This window comes from Chanodichthys erythropterus, chromosome 4 (genome assembly GCF_024489055.1).
Source record: "Chanodichthys erythropterus isolate Z2021 chromosome 4, ASM2448905v1, whole genome shotgun sequence".
Lineage (NCBI taxonomy): Eukaryota > Metazoa > Chordata > Actinopteri > Cypriniformes > Xenocyprididae > Chanodichthys > Chanodichthys erythropterus.
The window spans coordinates 17,052,501-17,073,717 of NC_090224.1; the positions used below are offsets into that span (position 1 = coordinate 17,052,501).

Below are 21,217 nucleotides of genomic sequence, written 5' to 3' on the forward strand. Positions count from 1 at the left end.
AATGCATATTATAATAATAATAATGTATTTGATAGTCTGTATTCTATTAGTATAGATTATATTTTTGATTTTTTTTTTCAGCAATTAAAGAAATATTAGTATTATATTTATTTCATATTGTAATTATTAACATTTAAAATAAATGTTAATAATAATAATATTCCTTTAAATATTTATTTTATTATAATATTTAATTGCTAAAAATATAATTTAAGTAATAATAATAACTTTTATTATTATATATAATACATTTAAATAAATTAATTAAAATAAAATCATTTTAAAATGTAAGTATTGAATTTTTTTAAAATGTTTTTTGATTACTGAAAAAATATAATTAGATTTGTTTAATTAACTTGAACACTTTTTAACCAATATTCATGTGTAATATAAATTGTGTATTCGATTATTACATTAAGATGCTATCTTTTTGAGTCGCTATGTAGAGCGCCTCAAATCAGTAACTTTTGAGGTTCCATCTCAATTAATATGTCGCCTTAGAAGGCAGCTCACTAGGTTTTGTAACAGATTTAGCATCGATGCAATATTGATTTTGCTTGGTTTCAGCTGTGTTGTAGTTCTCACTCTTATCTTCTGTTTGTCTGCTGTCTTTCTGTCCAGTTTGTCTTTATATGTATGTGTGTTTGCCATCATCATTTGCTTGGCTCCACCCACCCTCCCCTGCTTCCTCTCACATTGGGCCACATGGAATCGTGGGATTCCACAGCCCCTCCCATCACCTTCTCTGAGAAGGTGCGCCGGCCTGCTGGAACAACCAAGTCTCTGAGCAAAAAGGATCACTAGCTGTGGACTTTCAGCCTTTAATGTTTTTTCTGCTTTATTGTTCTAGAAGATCATGAACAAATCAGAAAATTTAGTTTAAAAAAAATTTTTTTTTTAGCATTGTTAGGATTTGATGAAAGGAAAAACATTGCTGTTCAGCCATATACTACTGTAGAGTTGTTCAGTCAAGATGTCAGTTTGTAGGCTAAATTATTTAATGGGTTTTTAGAAAGCATTTTTTTGATTTGAGTAAAAAAAGGTGTTTGGTCAACATTACTTTAAAAGTTTTTCACTACAATATTATTTGCACACAGCCGTACCTAACGTAGACACACACACTCTGAGAAAAAAAAAGTACAAAAACTGTACCTTTAGGAGTATAGCAGCTTGTCACTGGGGCAGTTATTTACTTATTTACCCTTGAAAGGTTCATAATAATGCCTTAAGTGTACTTTTACTACTGTAAGGTATTAATATGCATCTGTTATTAAAATATTTTTATTTATTATTTTTAATTATGATAATTAAAATATTTATTTCTATATATAGCATCTTTTTCAAAGATACAATTAATTCTTAAAGATACCTTTTTTATTTTTTTTTATTTTTTTTTTTTTTTGAGGAAAAAATACTGAGAGAACTGTTGAAATTTACATCTGTATGAACTTGAAATTTATATAGAAATATTACTTGCTAAAATGTTAAAACTAGAACTTTTACATGTTAAAACTATTGCTGTTCTTTAATAAACTACTTTCAAAATATCCAACGAGCTGTTGTACTCCTAAAAGTAGTACTCCTAAAAAGAGTCATTTTTGACAGTGTACAGACTTCATAACAAAAGCACACGAGGAAATGTGAGTTTTCATGTTTGATGAACTGTTTTAGTCCTTATGTCCCAACTTGCATTTCTGAAGCACACAATGGATTCAGAATTCATTTTTGAGGTCTGACTCTGTAATTCATGTTATGCAACAAAACAAAGTCTCAAAGTAATGTGAACCACAGATCTTAGCTTGCTCATAAATCAAAAACCCTTGGTTTTGAAGGGAATCAGTGCTCATTGTCTTCCAGGTTTTATGAGTACAAACTGAACAGCTCTGTGCAAACATACAAACAAAAAAATACAGACATTATTTATTGCATTGCAAACCACAAAATAAAACACATTTGGTCTCAGAAACAAAACCTTTCACCTCTAATTGGGCCTTTTCTTTTTTCTATATGCTTTTCGAGCCACTTGTTGTAGGCTAAACCACCAGCTGCCCTGTTTTGCTCTTGAAGTACTTGGTTGTCACCAGTGGAGAAGGTTTTTTTTTTTTTTTTTTGGTTCACAAGTCAATGTGTTTGTGTCTTTCTCCCTCCGGCCAAACTCATTCCATTATCAGTCAATCAGTGAAACCGTCAACATGCATTTGGATTGCGGTGGTGCTCTTGCACCCCATTGCTTAGAAGTAAACTGGCATTCTCCGGTTTAGTCCGGACCGTCCCTTCACCCTGACAGACACAAGGACACGTGAGCCTCAGATGACGCCTACGGTAGGTCATCGGTGGGGGTCGCCGTAAAGGCCAGTTGAGCGGAGCTGGGGAGCGTCTTGCTTACGGACGTTCCTCAACTCGAGACAAGTTTAGAAGCAGCTGGTGCTTGACCTCCACCTTTGACCTGTGATCCACAGACCTTGTGTCAGGTGTGCTTTGGAATGCTTTAACACTAACTAAACAAGCTTTCCTCTCGCTGTTCAGCTTCTGGTCTGTGGAGTCTTTTGAGAACAGAAGTTGCTGGGCCAATGTATGGTTGAATTGAACAATATTCGTATTAGACAGATTTAAGGGTCTATGATGGGCATGTAGTGTTTTAAAGTCAATAAATTTATGTATTGTACAGGATATTTATATATAAATTTTAATTTTATAAGTGCTTGACAATCGATTAATCGTGATTAATCGTATCTAACATAAGTTTGTAAATACATATATATATATATATATATATTTGCAAACTGCATATATAAATTTATTTACAAACTTATGTTAGATGCAATTAATCGATTCAAAAGCGCTTTATACATATATATTCATACACAGTTCACCACCATTATGAGCCCAGCAGCTTTTGCAATTATCTTGCTAATCGCTTTTGAAATTATATTCTTGATATTTCATGTCAATTTCACATTGTTTTTACCATTTGACAAAATTAAAACAGGATTTAATTCGTACACTGGAAACACAACAGGACTAGGATCAGGAGAAGTTTACAAGGACCCGCGAGAGAAGTGGACGAAAGGGTGAGTATCACAATCATGCACTTGGAATGTTTCTTAAAACCCAAAACGTTTGTATGATGCATATAAACCGAAGATGTCATGCCTGGGTTGGACCATAAGCTGTGGTATTTCTGTAAGCCTCCACAAACATCATTAACTCTTCAAACTCTGAGCTCACAGCATTAGGTGTGGTAGAACCACCACCCAAACACAGAAGAACTCATCTACTTAGGACATTTATCAACGCTTTAAATGGTGTTTTTGATTGCAAAACAATTTTGGAGATATTTGTAGACAAAGTTAAAGGATTAGTTTACCCAAAATGAAAAGTCACTTATCATTTACTCACTCTCATGCCATTTCAAACCTATATAACTTAATCTTTCTATTGAGGAACACAAAAGATGATGTATATTCAGTGCTTCCCACAGGTTTGAAATATACTTGCGGTGGTAGCCGGGTGGAAAATCCTCCTATTAAAATGGTCTACTACATGTGACAAATAACAAATAATGTGTGATTTTTTTTTTTTTTTTTTTTTTTTTTACAATATTTTTATTGATTGAAATTCATTTTAATTACATAGGCGGCTACTATTACAATTAATTACATACTAATTTTATGCATTGTAAATTATGCAAAATTATATCTCACAGTTCTGACTTTTTTCTCAAGAAAACTGACTTTTTTTCTCTTGCAATTGTGAGGAAAAAAAGAAATATGAGGTGAAAAAGTTGCAACTATCTTTTTTAATTGCAAGTTTATAACTCACAATTTTGACCTTTTTTTTTCTTGCAATTGCGAGGAAACCATTTCTTCACACACACACAAAAAAAAAATCTTCACAATTCTGACCTTTTCTCACAATTCTAAATTTATAACTTGCAATTCTGATAAAAGTCAGAATTGTGTTGTAATCTCGCAATTGCAAGAAAAAAGTAATAATTGAGATAAAAATTCGCAATTATCTTTTTTACTTGCAAGTTTATATCTCATAATTCTGAGAAAAACAGTTGGAATTGTGAGAATTTTTTTTTTTTTTTTTTTCTTTCATGGCTGAAACAAGCTTCCATTCAGTTTGATATGCCACATTTAAATCTGAAAATGGATGAAATTTTTATTCTATTCTCTGTATTCTTTTTGTGTTCCACATGAGGGTCAGTAATAATAGCATCGTTATATTCCGTGAGAATTATTTCTCTCATATGATTGCTTACATATGATTGTTTTTAATTGCAGCGGCCCCGATCAGGAGAACACAATAGGCGGAGCTCCAGAAAATCTGACATTTAAGGAGCGCCAGAGACTCTTCTCACAGGGAAAGGAAGTGTCGAATAAAGTGAAAGCGTCCCGGAAGCTCATGGAACTGGAGAACGAACTGAACATAAAGCAGTAGCGAAGAGCCCAAGCAGGACTAAATGCCAATACATGATCCATCCCTGGAAAAAAAAAAAAACACAAAACACATCCAGCTATGGCTTCCCAGTCATTTCCAAACATTCTTTTTGGGTTTTATTGAATAGCTGGACAGTTAAGTATCATTTAGCTGCAATAACAGAAGATATTCCATAAATTCCCTCGAAAGATATATTATAATAAAGCACTGTAAATTGTTTAATTATATTAATAAGAAAATTGAAATGACATGAAGGGGGTATATTTTTGTTTGTGAAATGTTATTGAAAAATGACGCATTCTTTGCTCATTTTATTTTTTTTAATAGGCAGTAATGTGGGATATTTTATTGCGTTATTTTATTCTCTTTCTACATCTTTCCACTATTTTTTTTTTTTTTTTTTTTTGAAAGTAAGTGCCGGTATAATAGACCAATGTTAACAGCTCTCAGTACAGAACAGGGTCCGTGTCGGTCCCGGTGTATTATTCAACAGCTCAACAGTAGCGTGTGAATGAAACTTATATAGGAGGCTCACGTTTATCTTGTCGCACTGTTTATTTTTATTTTTTTTCCGGCTGGTTCTTCCGCGTTCATGGATACACAGGCACCTTTCCGCCATGTTTCGTGTCTGCATTCAAATGATTTTGCTCCAAAACGAGCTCTCGTAACCTTGTTTGCACCATTTGTGAAATTGAGTTTTTCCTTTGAGAATGTAGTCGTTTTTTTCTTGAATATTTTTACTACATCATCTGCAAGTCTGTCATTCCGTAAGAGCGCTGAGGTTTACCACTTTTATAAAATGTTTAGAATTTTCTAATTCCCAGATTTTCCTTTTTGTGTTTAAATGAACCGGACGATGTGTAGTCCACAGTTCTGACGTTGGCGAAACAGGTTTGATGGTAGCATAATGTTAAAAAAAGATGATTTAAATAAACGAGATGCAAGAGCCTTTTGATTAGCAGGTATTTATTTGAACCTTATTGATATAGTGATGGATTGCTTGTATTTATAAGTCTGGATAATCTGCAGGTTAAATTTGATGGATGAGTGACAAACGTGAGAATTAAACTCGTCTTTTGACACGCTAGGCCACTCCGCGCTGTTTCATTGTGCATTCAACGGCTTCCCTCAGCTCAGTATTGCAGACGTTTATTTAAATCAAGGATACGGTCGTGTCTCTTCAGTTTGAAGCATTCATAGTCTAGACCTGTTGGCGCCTGTGTAAATAATTTTCCACAGAACACAAACTTTGTAAATTCAAATGATGCATAAGGGTAATGTCAATATCCTTCCTTTTTTGCCACTTTGAGAAACATAAACTGACACATATACACACACAGTCGTGTTTTCATTTTAGGTTAAAGATGAATTCATTTGATTCATTTTAATGGTTGTTACATAGGCTTTTGTAAATCATAAATAAATACGATTTTACAAAAAATCTGAAAATTGTCTGTACTTTTTAAGAATAATTTATCTTCTTTTTTAAAAATCTGAAAAATTGACTTTTGTAAGACTTTACTAATTTTAAGAAATTATGCTTACACAATATTTATTTTATATAATTTTAACCAATATTTTAAACAAAAAGATTTGATTTTTAAAAATATTTCAATATTCGATTTTTTTTTTTTTTTTTTTTTTGCAAATATTTTACAAAAAGTAGAATTTAGTTTCTACATGTTTTACAAAAGCAGAAAAATTATTTGTATTTTGTAAGAACTGTTTAAAAAATATATATGCTGACAATATTTGAGGGTTTAATTATAAAATGTTATATTTAAAATAATTTTCATCCTTTTATTTGGACTTTTTTCATTGTAATATCAAGACAGTTATACTAATTTTTCTACTTGGCCCTTCAAACATCACTATAGATTTTAATTCAGAAAATGAATTTAGAAAAGGTGAAATCAAGCTGTTGTGAATGAGCTTTAATGCATTTTTTTCAATACATCAATAGATCTGAGTACAAACATAAGCATAATTGACCCAGTTAACACATTGCATTCAAGATTTAATGTTTTGAATGTATTTCTGAAACTCTATCACTGCCTTCTCCTGGTCTTGTGTCTCAATGGACCCTTTTCGAAGTCGACGGATTTCTTTGATGGCTTCCACACCGGAGATGTTCCTTGTTTTCACCAGGTAGCAGGCTAGCATGGTCCCTGTCCTGCCATGACCATGCATACAGTGAACCGCAACGGCCTGGGGATCAGAAAGGGCCAAAATCAGGTTTCATCTGGCTGACAAGAGTTTATGAAAATATTTGACATTTTGTTGACCCTTATAACAATATTTTAACATTGGGCACTACATAAAGCTTAACAGATAAGTGTTTCACAGACAGGGCTTAGCTTAACCCAGGATTAGGCCTTAGTTCAATTGTGATTTTTAAGTAGCTTTTATAAAAGTACACTAGAAAATAACATTACTGGTGTACATCTTGAAACAAAACAATGGCACTGACATATTTTAAGATATGTCAGTACAAGTTTCTTTCGGTTAAAACAGCTCAAACATACATTTTAGTCTGGGACTTGTCTGTGAAACCGGGGGAAGTAGTTCTTATAACAATATACAGTACAGTCCAAAAGTTTGGAACCACTAAGGCTTAAGTTCCAAACTTTTGGACTGTAGCCTACTGTAAATGTGTTTTTATAACATGTTTAATGTAGGCTCTTATGCATTATAATTATATAAAATTGATGTTGACAGTGTTAGTTGCCCATATTTTTTACATTTATGTTTTATTGCAGAAAAACAAAACAATTACACATGGGCATGAATTGGAAAAATATAACTAGCTCTTTGATCTAAAAGGTAAGTCCAGGGTTGCCAGGTTGCCACAACAAAACCCGCCCGATTGCTTCTCAAAACTTGCCCAACCGCGTTTCAGGGGAAAAATCGTGTTCCGGGGGTAAAATCCTGGTAAAATTCGCATCCCATTGCCTAAATATAATGTTATTTGGGGTGGCTTCAACCCGCAGTTATTAAAAACAACCCGCGGCAACATTGTAAATATAGCACAATTCCGCAAGAAAAACGGGGACTTGGCAACACTATGTAAGTGCAAGCGGTGTCACGTGTCATCCGTTTCTTTTCTCGGCGCTTGGTTATGATTATTGAACAAGTATTTTCTTTAAAAACGTCTGGAGCGGAATCCAATTTGTATTTAAAATACCTTTAAAAAAAAATGTAATAATTTTGAACGATCATACTTTTTTACACTCGTGTTTGCGCCCCCTTGCGGAAGAAATCTTTTGTCTTACAGGAAACAAGACGCCTTCGCACAATTAGTATACTATTAGTACTGTCTGCAAGTGTAATAAAAACACATTGCATAGCTAGATATTGGTTGAAAATGAAGCGGTAGACTTTTATAGGATATGTGATCGAATTAAAACACCATAAAAGTGTTTCATCCTCACCTCCCCTTTAGCATTGGCTTCCTCCACGATGCTCAGGAATCGCAATATTTGAGCCAGACTCGGTGGCGTGAAGTCAACTATGCTGATGTGATGCAGGATGAGCTCTGGACAGGTATCATACTTCGGTGGTTTTGATTCTGTCAAGCACACCAGGTGTTTGATGCCATTCTTCACCAGGAACTTATAATGCTGAGTTTCTGAAGGACAGGCCAGTCCGGCGAGTTTATGAGGTTCGACCCACGAGAAGTTCGGTGGAGCGACGCAAGCGCAAGACATGTTTGGATGAAGTGCTGCTGTAATGCCCTTTGATTCTTCACATCAGCTTTATAAAGCCACTAACCTGGAGAATGAATCGGGCTGCAAGGGCGTGTCCAGTGTGACTGTCAAACTAGCATTGCATAACAGGATACTACTTCTTGATTTATGTAAGTATATTAACAAAAATTAACATGGGACGCTGAGACCGGGGCTAGTTGTCACACTTTTGCTTCAGTGAATATTTCTCGGCTACAAAAAGCAATTGTACATTTCAATAAAAATCCTTTATTGTTTTTTAATATAATTTTAGCATTTTTGTTCATTTAAATATCAGAACAGTTATGCCCAATTTACTACTTTGCTCCACAAAAAATACAATAAATTTTAAATAAAAAATTGAAAACATGTTATAAAACGTTAAAACCAAAGCCATTAAGGTTTTAAGCATGTTTGAATTCATCAATACAAAACACAAAATAATTAAACAAGTAATCAAACAGCAAAATGTTATATAAAACTTTTTTTAAAATTAATTCTCAATGTATGTCAACATAAATGCATGTTATTGATTGATTTATTTATTTAATGTATATCAGTGTAGATTTATTGTGTATTGTGTTTATTTAACAGGATATATTAGAAAAATTCATATTGAATATAGAATTTTTCATTACCCTTTAAGATTTTTATTAATTATTATGATGTAGGTCTGAAAACCACACTTTTGACATTCCCTGATTTTGTAGGAGTGTCTTTCTGGGGTTTTTTGAGGGTGGAGCTGCCTGGAGCTTCTGATCTAGATTGATTGTCTTTTAATCACAGACAATGCAAGAACAACAGGTTGCATCAGGTTTAGTATTTTGCATGGACATTTCATAAAGAAGCCCACTGCACTGCCAAACAGAGGAACAGCGATATCAAAGCAAGACTTTTGATGGCACAACCGCTCATGCAGGGTGCAGGTGGGATGACTTTGAGATCAGGAATCGTCCCTGTGTTGCGTGATATGTTTGTCTGGAAAAACACATTCACAACAGTGTTAGGCAACTTAGAAAACTGAGAGATTGATGCATGTTGTGGAGGTGTGGACACTTACAAATGAATCAGCAATCATGACAAGCTGATCGATTCTCTTCAGTGTTTGTTGGTATTGATTGATAGACGTGTCATTCCAAGCCATGTTGTGCATCATGTTGTGCCAAGCACTGCAATTATCAAAGCCATAGTCATTATTAGGGATAAATGCATTCATGAATCACATTCGGGTGACACTAGTGTTTATAAGTGAATTACATTGGACTTGGTGATCCCATCTCAGATCTTAAAGTAGTTACATTAGGGAAGCTCATACAGCCGCTCAGATTCATAGCTGGGTAGTAGGAGAGGAAGGCCAAACACATCTCTTCTGAAGTCGAGTACCCCCCCTGTGGGCAGACAAAAAAATGGCATTTTACTGTAAAGAAGTTGTTTAAATGTGAAGCTGCATAAAGAAAAGTTACATATTGTACCAACCCATGTGAATGTGGTGCGGTTTTCAGTATTATAAGTGCACTCCACCAGCAATTTGTCACCCTGAAAGAGAAAAAGGTTGTTTTATTCTACTTAATTCTCTTCTACTACTTAAGACCTTCTTTAGACAAGGCAAGACCATAGTTTTTGGCTTGACTAACATAAGTGTCATGTATGGCATTGTGCATCGCATATATTTGATACAGGATTGAAATCCCTGTAAAGTAAGCTAAATGTTAAGTTGTACAACGATTCAAATCATTTCACACTCACCAATTTCACGGTCTTAGTTTTGCCCAAGTTTGTCACATCCTGGTATTCGAAATCATAGTTTTCATCCACAGCTAAGAAATCGATCTGTTTTCCTCCTCTGAAATAGACAACAACATACTTAACATGTTTTGTTTTTTTCCTTTAGACATTTTGAGTAGTGAAAGACCATGGAGGGCTTTGAATGTGATAAGAAGTATCTTGCATTGAATACGAAAGCATGCGTGTAACAGAGTAATGTGGGAATTTTTTTGGTATATGTGAGGACCCTTTTCTGAAGGAAAGTTCTGAATATATTGGATTGTATTTATTGTTGTGTTGGGTATGTCATAGAGAATTACAGTAATCAAGCCGAAAAGGTAATGAAAGCATGAACTAAGGTCTCAGCATCATTGATATTTAGAAACGGATGTAAACAAGCCAAATTACGGAAGTAAAAGACTTGGAGAGTTGGTGAGTGAGGAAATGTAAGGAAGGAAGGAGAGTTTATACTAGGGCTGCATGAGTTATCGCGATAAAATCGCACGCGATTTGACAAAGGCTGAGATTATTTTGAAGGCTGAATCGCAATCATCTGGATCAACATGCACATTGCACAATTTCTATATCCTAATTATTGTTAATGTAATTAATTTTTCCAGGAGCTCATTGCTTCTATGTTCAGTTAAACTGTTAACAGTGATTGTAAAATTAATTGCCTAAATTATTACATTATTTGCTAACTGCATTCTTGAAATTGTGATGTTGACATGCATTCTCTGTAAAGCTGCTATGAAATGATATGTATCGTGAAAAGCGCTATATAAATAAATGTGAAATGAATTGTATGCGCAGCTTGTCAGAGCTGTACGGCTCTGTGATCAGTAGTGAATGCTTCTCCCTCTGAAAGCTAGAGGGCGCTCTCATGCAGAAAAATCAAAATATGCCCTGCCGCAGAAGTAGATAACACGAGTCATATCACTGAGGCTGAATAAACAGAAGATTGAAACGCTTTGATTGATTAAACATGACTTATAAACACACGACTGCCTTATTCTGTGTAAGGCTACGTCCACACAAAGCCGGAGCTTACCCTAAACCGATGGGGTTTTTTTTCCTTGTCTCAAAAAATATCTGTGTCCAAAAGAAACCACTGACTCAAAATGATGTAGTATAAATGCACTTAAAGCAGCTAAGAAGACTTTGAGCATGTGCATAAGCCTTGCGTGCTGAAAACATACTATAGTAAAGAAATAATGCTTTATTTTGGCTCAGTATCGTCTTCAGCATGAACACAAGCATCTAGAGTCTGCTATTGCTGTTGTTGGTGCTGTTTTGTGCTGTTAGCGCCGTCTGACTAGGGTCGACACGTGGGATGATGATATCATCGTTTCAGAAAATATACGGATTGCCCCGTCCACATGAAAACGCAAAGACAGCGTTTTCAAATTTATCCACTCTGGGACCCGGTTTCAAAAAATAGCGGTTTCAACTTTCCACATCATCTCCCAAAAGGATGCTCAACTGTCGTTATGAAGTGAGTTTGGAGTAAAAACATGTTAATTAAATGTTTTCATTTCATTCGCGTTTCAGGGTAAAAATCGTGTTCCAGGGGGTAAAATCCTGGTAAAATCCATGTTGTCTTTTGTTGGACAAGATGTTAATAAATGTTACTCATGTCTGGAAAGGTGTTTGATGTACATTATTAGCGACTCAAACTCACAGTGCTTTCAGATGGATTAGCATTTGGAGCCATACTTCATTGACAAGCTGTGCAAAAAAAAATTAAGCGATAATTACGTTTAATGTTATTTTCCGCATTGTGATAAATCGTGCAGCTCTAGATTTTTCCTAGGTTTTTAAACTGGTGAAGGGTCAAACACAGACTCCAGCGATATTAATATTACAGAAACGGGATGTAATTTGAGGAGAACCAACAAGAGGTAGATCTGTTTTATCAGAGAATATTACTGATCATCTTTGCATTTATGTCATCAATACAAGCTGATATGGATTTGGTGGGGTAAGGAGCAGTGCCTTGAGAACATATGTAAAGTTGGGTGTCATTTGCATAGCAATGGACGTTAAGAGCCATGTTACCAAATGGAAGCATGTAGATGATGAAAAGTAAAGGCCCAAGAACAGAGCCCTGGGGAACACCATGTAATGCCAATGGTCAGAGAGGTACGAAGTGAACCAGGATAGGGCAGTTCCAGAGATACCAAGAACAGATACTCATGAAATGAAAATACTGTGAGAGATTGTGTCAAATGCAGAGGAAAGTTATAATAGGATTAAAATGCAGATAAAGCCTGAATCAATGGCTACAAGGAGATCATTTACCCCCTTTCCACCAACACGAACCAGGTGCTAGTTCAGAGCTAGTGCTAGTGCCAGTTCGGAGTTGGTTCAACTGACGAGACTTCTAAGAACCAGTTTGCCTTTCCACAGGCTAGAGAGCCACCGCAGAGCCAGGTCTTGCGTCACTGTATACGTCTCATATTTCACAGTAAAGCTAGCGCTGCAGCGCCAAACACAAACACACCAGGCTCGTTTGAGATGCATCAGCTTCTCGCAAAGCGATCGGCGAATGACATCAAAGGTCCGCAAGAACGATCCAAAAGTACAAGGAGTCGTATGCTCTACAAACGCTCCCGATGCTGCTCCGATGCATCTCGAACAAGCCTTCTATCAACAATCGCGGATGTTTCACTACTGTTGATGCTCATGGCTTTGCGAACCTACATCGGCATCCAAACACGGCTCGCCGTAATTTGTATATAGACGGAGATTACAATCGAGCTGCTATTAGCTCAATTAGCTGCTATTTAAAAAATGGCGGTCACAAGTTTCTTGTTGGTCACGGTAACCCCGCCCCCAGCCCCTGACGCAGGTGGTTCTAACTTCTAGCCCAGCAATGTTTTGGTGCTACTTACGAACCACTTTTTCTGGTTCGGAGCTGGTGCTTTGTGTGTCGAAAGACAAAGAACTGATTTGAAACTAGGCTCTGGCTCTGAACCAGCACTCAAACTGCCTTAGTGGAAAAGGGGTAATTGAGAACCCTATGAAGTGCTGTCTCAGTGCTGCGGAGAGTGCGAAAGCCAGATTGGAAACATTCATAGACGGTTCGAGGGTCAGAGTCAGTGAAAGTACCAGGTGTGAGAGCAGAAGAGAGGAAAGGAGAGGTCATAGGCGGGAGAGGTCATTTTAGGTTGAGAGGATGCATTACTAATAAGGGTAGAGTTAGAAACTAGAGCTTGCAGTATTTAAAGCAGATTTGTATAAATGAAGCTGTAAGGTGCACGGTCAAACCGGTTTTCCTGTAAACGTGTTCAAGGCGATGACCAGCAGTTTTCAGGTCGCAAAGTGCAGGGGTAAACCAAGGAGACGTATCTACTTTTAAGGGGGCGTGAATATCAAGGGTAGTGGAAACAGAGGTATTATATTTGACAAGGATAATGTCAAATATGCCAGTGTTCAGTAATGTCAGAGGGATGTGTTTGTACAGATTCAGAAAAGAGTAATGGATGAATAGAATTGAGGTTACGGTATAATATGGTGGATTTCATCCTAAGGAGGTGATCAGACAGTCCAATCTGAGAGCCAAGCATGGAAACATTACGTAGACCAGCAGTGCGGAGTCTAGTGTGTGACCTTTTGAGTGGGTAGTAAAACTGACATGCTGTACAAGATTAAAATATTCAAACACTGACATGAGTTCACAGCATTCTGTACAATCACTAACAAGTGTTGAAATCACCAAGCAAGGAGACATGGCACAGGTAAGACTTAATAGTTCATGCTGTTCACTGAAAAAATTATACATTGATTTGGGCAGACGATACAAGAGAACCACAAGCATCGCAGATGTACCAGAAATTTCCAAAGGTTAAAGTCACATAAAAGTCAGTAGTCTTGACTAATTGTCAAATGAGGTTTGGCTAGGTAGCTTTATCCAGAGGGATTGAGGAGATTTAGGTGGAGATATTTTTCCATGTTTCAGTGAGTAGTATGAAGTCAAGGTTTTTCTCAGTTGGTAACACGCAGAGCACAGTCTTATCCGTGAGAGACCGATAGTTAAACAGCGCAATTACAGGATGTAATGCACAGTCATTGTATATAGTTAGGTTAGTCAGAGACGGATCACAGGATACAATAATTAATGAGGTAAGATTTCTTCCAGATAGACGGAATAACTGAGGGTGATACGCAGAGCAATGAGAAATGGTGCCAACAGGAACGATGAACAAAACGCGGTTGTCTAGTAATCCCAAGCTCCGAGCAGAGCCTGTATGTAGTCGTGTCGAGACTGGGATGAGATTTCAGGCTACGTGGTTGGATAAGTAAGTAATAGTGATGTCCGGTTTGCGAACAAATCGTTCTTTTTAACTGGTTCTTTTCAGTGAACCGGTTGAACCAGTTCACCAAATCGGTCTGAATCATTCCAAACAGTTCGCATCTCCAGTTAGCAAACACGAATCCATAAATTACTAAAGTTACTCACTTTTTGACGTGCCTGACAGTACCTCTCGAAATAAACCAACATCCTAGAGTTATTCAGTTACTCCAACAGTACACTGATTTAACCTGCTGTGAAGAGAGAACTGATGATGATGGGCACGAGCTGCAGAGCAGCTGATATGAGTGCGCATGCGCGGCGTACACGAACGAACATACACGGCCTGTCACCGTTCTCGTTCTCAAGTCAAGAACCGGTTGCAGCGGTTTTCAGATCATCAGTACATAACCGAGAACCGCTTCTTTCGGACATGTCTGATTTGAGAACCGGTGAGCTGATGATACTGCGCATGCGTTTAACTTTTCAAGTGAACGAAAAGCACGTTAGTCAAGTTTTGTCGAACATCGGACAGTGTGATATGAAACCTACTGGAAATATTTTTGATTTAGTTCAAAATACAAAAAGTTTATTGTGCTTTTCCAAATACACCTTAGCAGATTACTAGCATAAAATACTGTACATAATACTGTACATAATAATACATAATAAACTACATGCCAACATGAACATAATATTTTGTACACAGATCAAACTAATGGTCAGAAATAGTTCTACAAATTTATTTTTCTATATTAATATTATTTAAAAAGCAATATAGTGAAAGTTGTGTAGTTGTGCTTTCAAGTAAATTTTTTTTAAAGATTGGAAACATTTATTTGTTTCATAAATAATCCATGGACAGCTTATTTAATTTGTAATCAAGGTGATATAAAGATAAAAAATGACGTAATCAAACTACAGCGAGAGCAAACTGGCGACTCCTTTTGAATCGCTCTCGCGGTTCTCGAATCTCAATCTCGTTCTCGAGTAGAATCGGTTGCAACGGTTTTCGGATCATCAGTACACAACCGAAGAACCGCTTCTTTTGGACGTGTCCGATTTGAGAACCGATGAGCTGATGATACTGCGCATGCGTGATTCAGCGTGTGATCTGAAGCTACCGAACAGTAAAGACTGTCAGAGCACCGGTTAACTATGACAACTGATGCTATGAGAGGACTCGAATGAGGGGCCAATCTGGCGAAACGTAAGTTTATTTAATTACAAATAAATCGTAATGTAAGAGGGTCATGGTTTCTGCTCTGATGAAGACTAATTTATTCACTTTATAACTGTAAAACTTTGTTTGCACACCACTGCCTGTATATGTCATGTGTTTGGATGCTTTAGATGCAAAACTAAATTGTATAATTCAGATTATAATGTTTTAGTTGACTGATATTATGATTACTGACTATATTTGAATGTGTTAAGTTTTTTCATCCCGGCCCGCGATAGACGACGTCATCACGGATGACGTCATTACGTCGGAGCGTAAAAGAACCAGTGAACCGCTTTTTTCAACCGGTTTATTGAATCGAACTGTCCGAAAGAACCGGTTCGCGGAAAAGAACCAAACTTCCCATCACTAGTGAGTAAATGAGCATGGCATCAACGCAGCTGAATAATAAGCCCAGGGTGACCTCTGACCTGAATAATTCATGAACGCAGAAGCGTAGAGGATAGATGAAAACTAGACGCCGGTCACAAATTGGAAATTTAAAACAAGAAGTTTTAAAGAAAAAATATCTGAGGATTTTATTATAAGAGATATGGATATTTTTCTTACAAAAACACATTGCTTCGCTTCAGAAGGCATTTATTAACCCACTGGAGTCGTATGGATTACTTTTATGATGGATAGATGTGCTTTTTGGAGCTTTGAAAACTATTCAATGCCATTACAAAGCTGGGAAGAGCCAGGATATTATTTAATATAACTCCAATTGTGTTCAGCTGAAAGAAGAAAGTCATATACACCTAGGATGGATTGAGGGTAAGTAAATTATGGGATAATTTTCATATTTGGGTGGCTATTCCTTTTTATGTTTTAAAAAAAAAAATGTTATTGTAATTGTTGTTGTTTTTTTTTTGTCATTTACATAAAAACAAATAAAAGTTATTATTATTATATGGAACAAAGCAGCATGAATATTCTACTTAACACCTGTCTTCCACAGAAGAAGGAAAAGCACACAGGTTTGGAATGACATGAGTGCGAGTAAATGATTTTTCATTTTGATTTTCCGATGAACCTTAAGTCAGTCATTTACCTGAAGTGTCCGACTCGCACCTTCCGTCCAGCCAAGTGTGTGTGCATCATCACAGAGAACACCTGAAGATCATGTGGCGTCTCCAGAACCTGTAGAGCACAGAACACAACAGATCATCCAGTCATCTGCTGAGTCTGCCTTTGATTGTGAGAATGTGAGAAGCTCATACATATATACCTGTGGAATATAAGCAGTGTCACACAGGCCGTATGTGAGGAAAGATTTGGCTTTGGGTGGGATGGCGTACCCAGGGGCCACTACAAGCCCTGTCACTAGAACAGCTGCATCATGCTGACGGAGTTCAGATGTGTAGTAGAATCGCAGACCTGAGTTATCAACTCGACCTGTGTAGAGAGGAAAGTATTGTTAATCATGTCAAAAGACTTTAAATATTCATCAAAGTGTGATATTTTACATTGTAAACCTCTACTGACTGACCTGCACTTTTATTTGGGTTGTTGTAATGCACTTCAAGCCTGTAGAAAACATCACCAACATTTCCTCCAATTGGAAGTCCGGCCATCTCGGGGAGTTCAAAATCCTGAAAGAAAGGGATATGAAACTATTTTATTTTTGATCGCTCATAGGACCCACAAATGTTTCAAATTAGTCATTTAAAAATGAGAAAATATAACCAAGAGATGAAAATGTTTGATTTCTGAACATATACTGACCCCTCCGCCAACTGCCCACACTGCAGTGTTCTCCATACACTCGTCGGCCTTCAACGTTGTGTAACATTCTGCTTCAGACAGCTCCGTCACACTCGGCGGGCAGCGGTACAGCAGCAGATGATGCACAAGGTCGAAGTTTGTGATAAACGGCTCAATCTGTAGAGAATTCAATTAAGTCAGACTCAGCGGTGAAGAGTATCAGTGACAGATGGCTGGATAGATCGTGTGTGAAATTCATAGACTCACACGATAAATATGTTGTTTGCGATAAAAAGTCGGGGCTTTCATGGTTTTGCAGTGATAGTAGGTTTGTTTGTCTGGTACAGTGAACTGAAATGATCGTAAATATCATTAACATGTAAAGTTAATGATATCACAAAAATGTTCTCCTGGGGGAGGATACCCCCAGCCCTGCACATTTTCTCAATAACCAAAACACTTGTTCTAACAGGCAGGATGTGAAACTGACTAAAATAAATAAGGCAAAATAAAAAGTAAAAATCTCTTACATTGACCATAGTCATGTCGAAATACTTGCTGTTTGGAGGGTTGACACGAGGCATGTACTTCAACAGGTTCACCTCCTTCGTTCCCCTTCGGTTACTATGGTACACAATGTCATCACTCTGTCCGTACGCATAAATCAGCTTCATGGGAAGATTCTGATCATGCAATAAAACAAAACAGACATCTGATCCACAGATAGCAGCTGGAAAATCTGAACTGAAAAATGAGAAACTCTTTAGCTAGTAGTTCGGATCTAGACTTCTAGACTACGCTGTTATGGTGAAACATTGAGAATTAATATTTTTAGAAAGGAATGTTGAGATGAACTCAACAAAAAAAGGTGCATGACTGTCAAAAAAGTACATTTCTGTTGAATTTTGATGGAGCAACAGAATTTATGTGAACAAATCAACTATATTATTATAATTTATTTGCAATTTAAATGTTATACAGTCATGTGCAAAAGAAAGGACACCCTCATACACAGATACCAGCTGGAAAATCTGAACTGAAAAATGAGACACTCTTTAGCTAGTAGTTCAGATCTAGACTTCAGGGTTTCTGAGTTCAGTTGGACAGTACATCACATAAGCAGCTTTAGATTAAGAACAATTGACAGTCCCTAAACAAACAGGATTGGTACAAATTTCCTGGTCCCAGTGTGGATTTCCAGTATGAGAGTGAAAGGTACCTGAAAGAGGATACCCACGGCACTCTTAAGGTCTTACATTTGGGGGGTTTTATCAATGCCGTAGTAACTCCTTTTACATTGTTTTCTGGATAATGAGTACTAATAAAAGGGGAGAGTGAAACCAACGGTGTTATGAGTACTTTTCTTTGTAGCCGCATCACAATTTGCAGATTGCACACATGCCTCAAGTGTAATTTAGCAGAAAAAGGGATAACAAATTCAGTAGGTGTTCTGTTTATCATTAGACCAGTTCAACTAACAGTATTTTTTTTCTACCTGCTCCTTGTACTGTAGGTGTCAGGTAGAACGTGTTCTTGCATCATTTGTTGCTTGGATATTTGTTCAACTACCAAAACCTTAACTTTAACAATTTTAATCTCTAAAAAATGTTGATATATTATTAAAGTCTCTAATCTTAACTACTCCCCAATTCTTACATTTTGATAGGTAGATAATAATGATGTTGGTAAGATATTTGAAAGAAATCTCTTCTGCTCACCAAGGCTGCATTTGCTTGATCAAAAATGCAATAAAAACATATAGTAAGATTGTGAAATATTAATTTAGCGTAAAATAACTGTTTTCTATTTTTATATATTATAAAATGTAATTTAGTCCTGCGATTCAAATCTGAATTTTCAGCATCATTACTCCAGTCTTCAGTGTCACATGATCCTTCAGAAATCATTCATGCTGATTTGCTGCTCAAGAAACATTTTTTTATTATAGCTGAAAACAGTTGTGCTGCTTAATATTTTAGTGGAAACTGTGATACGTTTTCTTTGATGAATAGAAAGACCATTCATTTTTTTGAAATAGAAATCTTTTGTAGCATTATAAATGTCTTTAAAGTCCCTTTTGATCAATTTAATGCGTCCTTGCTGAATAAAAGTATTAATGTCTTTCAAAACATGGTAGTGTGAGAGTGTTCCAGGACTCACAGTGATGGGTAAATCATTTTCATCACAAGACTCAATGGACCTCTGAAACTTCATGACTGTTTTCCCATCAGACTCTTTTAGAGACAGGAGTTTGTAGTTCTGTTGTTGGTCAACCGTTGGCATTGAATTCCCCCCAGCATGACGGTCCTGAATAACATGAAAAATTTTGCACATTTTTACATATATTTGTGTGATATTTGCTTCATAATTTGTTTACATATAACCAACTAACTGGATAAAATCCAGTTAAATGGCCAAAGCACTGACATGTTTAAGTTTATATAAAATTATATATTTAAAAATATATATATATGTTTGTAGACATATATATATATATATATGTCTAGTAAATTTCTAGTAATTTTCACAATTAATTACAAAGAAACAGCATGTAACAAGTTGGATTAAACATACAACTTTAAAGTAGAAAGACTGAAATTACATTTTATTATAAAAGGTACCGCAATAATTTGTTTTATTTACAAATTCAAAAAAATTATATTTTTAAATAATTCAGTCTCAATAATAAGTCTCAGTCTTTGATAATGTGAAAGACTAAGAAACCAAAATATAAGAATTTATATTATATATGAACTAAATATGAAATAAATATATGAATCAGAATCAAGAATATAAACGTATCCACTGTGAGTTTGACATCAGTGTCAGTCTTTGACTTTACCGTGAAGTAACTGCCTTTCGGTCCAACTCCTCCAATGACGATATCGGCTCCAGTCATTCCTCCTTTGGGGCTGAAGCCAAAACCGACCCAGCCGCTGGTGTTGACAGTGAGCTCAAACAAGATGGTGCCCCGGATCTCATCAAAGCCCCACTTCAGCAGCACATTGTGCTCGCGGTCCAGGTGTTCAGAGAAAGGCAAAAGAGGGTCTTCCTGAGCGCAGGACCATTGAGCTGAAAGCAAGAGCAGGACAAGAGATAACTGGCCCATGTTACCTTTTCAGTGTACATGAAACTGCTCTGTAGTGCACTGTAACAGCCCTTTTTGTCAGCGGTCTGCAACACCCCCCCCCCCCCCCTCACCTGAGTCAAAGTTCCCCTCTCACTCAGGTCTGGTGAATCAGGTTCCACATCACCTGATGTTACTCTATTACTGTAAAACACTGAGCATGATTATTATTAGAAAGGAATATTGAAATGAACGCAAAAAAGTTGCATGTAAAAAAGGGATTAAGAGGGTAAGTAACAGTAAGGAGCTGCTAATCAAATGCCTTTGATTAACTGATCATCAGCAAATGTGACCTCTATAAAAGCAGAAGTTTTGGCATTTTGCTGGTCTAGAGCGTTTAGATGTGTGTTAACACAATGCCAAGGAGGAAAGACATCAGCAATAATCTTAGAGAAGAGACTGAGCTGTTTGTCTGTTTTTGTCTTGTTAAAATGTGTTTTTTACATCTTACACACTTTAGCTGGACTTCAACTGTACAATTCATTTTATGATTGTCACCATGGTGGACGTCGTATGTCGAGTTTTCCCACTTGGGGAACGCTGTTTGGGGTCTGCTTTGCACTCAGTTGAGCTCTGTGGAGGATGTCAATTTATCCTCGAGTGTTCCCGTTTGCTGCTTGAGGTCCTGGAGTTTGCAGTTGTTTGGACTCTGTGTTGTTCGAGCTTTGAGGTTTAGTTGGACACGGTTTGCTTGGTGTGCCGCTCCACGGGGGGCTACTCTGTTAGCTGCATTTTTATTCTACTGCTCCTGTTGCATGGACTTTTAGTCAAATAATTTTATCTGTCTCACTCCGGACTATGCATTTGATTCCAATACTGTGATTATCTGTGATGTTTGATATGCTGTATTGTTTATTTGTATTGTATACTGTGCTTTGAGCTCTGGAAAAGTGCTGTAATAATTAAACTTATTATTATTAATTGTAATCTGG

The 21,217-nt window shown here is 36.5% G+C and overlaps 3 protein-coding genes across 14 annotated transcripts in view; 1 reads left to right on the forward strand and 2 right to left on the reverse strand.

The window, feature by feature from the left end:
• Positions 1–5,186, forward strand: part of afdna (afadin, adherens junction formation factor a) — a 125,987-nt gene extending 120,801 nt beyond the window's left edge. For all 12 annotated transcript variants that reach the window (XM_067384319.1, XM_067384323.1, XM_067384325.1 and 9 more), the window contains 2 exons: positions 2,990–3,071; positions 4,290–5,186. In XM_067384319.1, the coding sequence (XP_067240420.1) occupies positions 2,990–3,071; positions 4,290–4,446 (239 nt within the window). In that variant the 3' untranslated portion in view covers positions 4,447–5,186. The remainder of the gene's footprint in view (positions 1–2,989; positions 3,072–4,289) is intronic.
• Positions 5,187–6,371: 1,185 nt separating this feature from the next.
• dusp23a (dual specificity phosphatase 23a) lies at positions 6,372–8,294 on the reverse strand. The gene is made up of 2 exons (XM_067383197.1): positions 7,878–8,294; positions 6,372–6,654 (listed from the first exon to the last, which is right to left on the reverse strand). The coding sequence occupies exons 1-2, from the start codon at positions 8,151–8,153 to the stop codon at positions 6,457–6,459; spliced, it is 474 nt and encodes a 157-aa protein (XP_067239298.1). The 5' UTR covers positions 8,154–8,294; the 3' UTR covers positions 6,372–6,456.
• A 295-nt stretch (positions 8,295–8,589) lies between these two features.
• LOC137018528 (DBH-like monooxygenase protein 2 homolog) lies at positions 8,590–20,270 on the reverse strand. The gene is made up of 13 exons (XM_067383196.1): positions 20,001–20,270; positions 19,319–19,465; positions 17,689–17,841; positions 17,426–17,509; positions 17,180–17,335; positions 16,944–17,046; positions 16,683–16,849; positions 16,506–16,594; positions 9,918–10,014; positions 9,648–9,707; positions 9,429–9,559; positions 9,232–9,340; positions 8,590–9,149 (listed from the first exon to the last, which is right to left on the reverse strand). Exons 1-13 carry the CDS (start codon positions 20,265–20,267, stop codon positions 9,009–9,011), a joined length of 1,704 nt encoding a protein of 567 aa, XP_067239297.1. The 5' UTR covers positions 20,268–20,270; the 3' UTR covers positions 8,590–9,008.
• Positions 20,271–21,217: the final 947 nt, after the last annotated feature.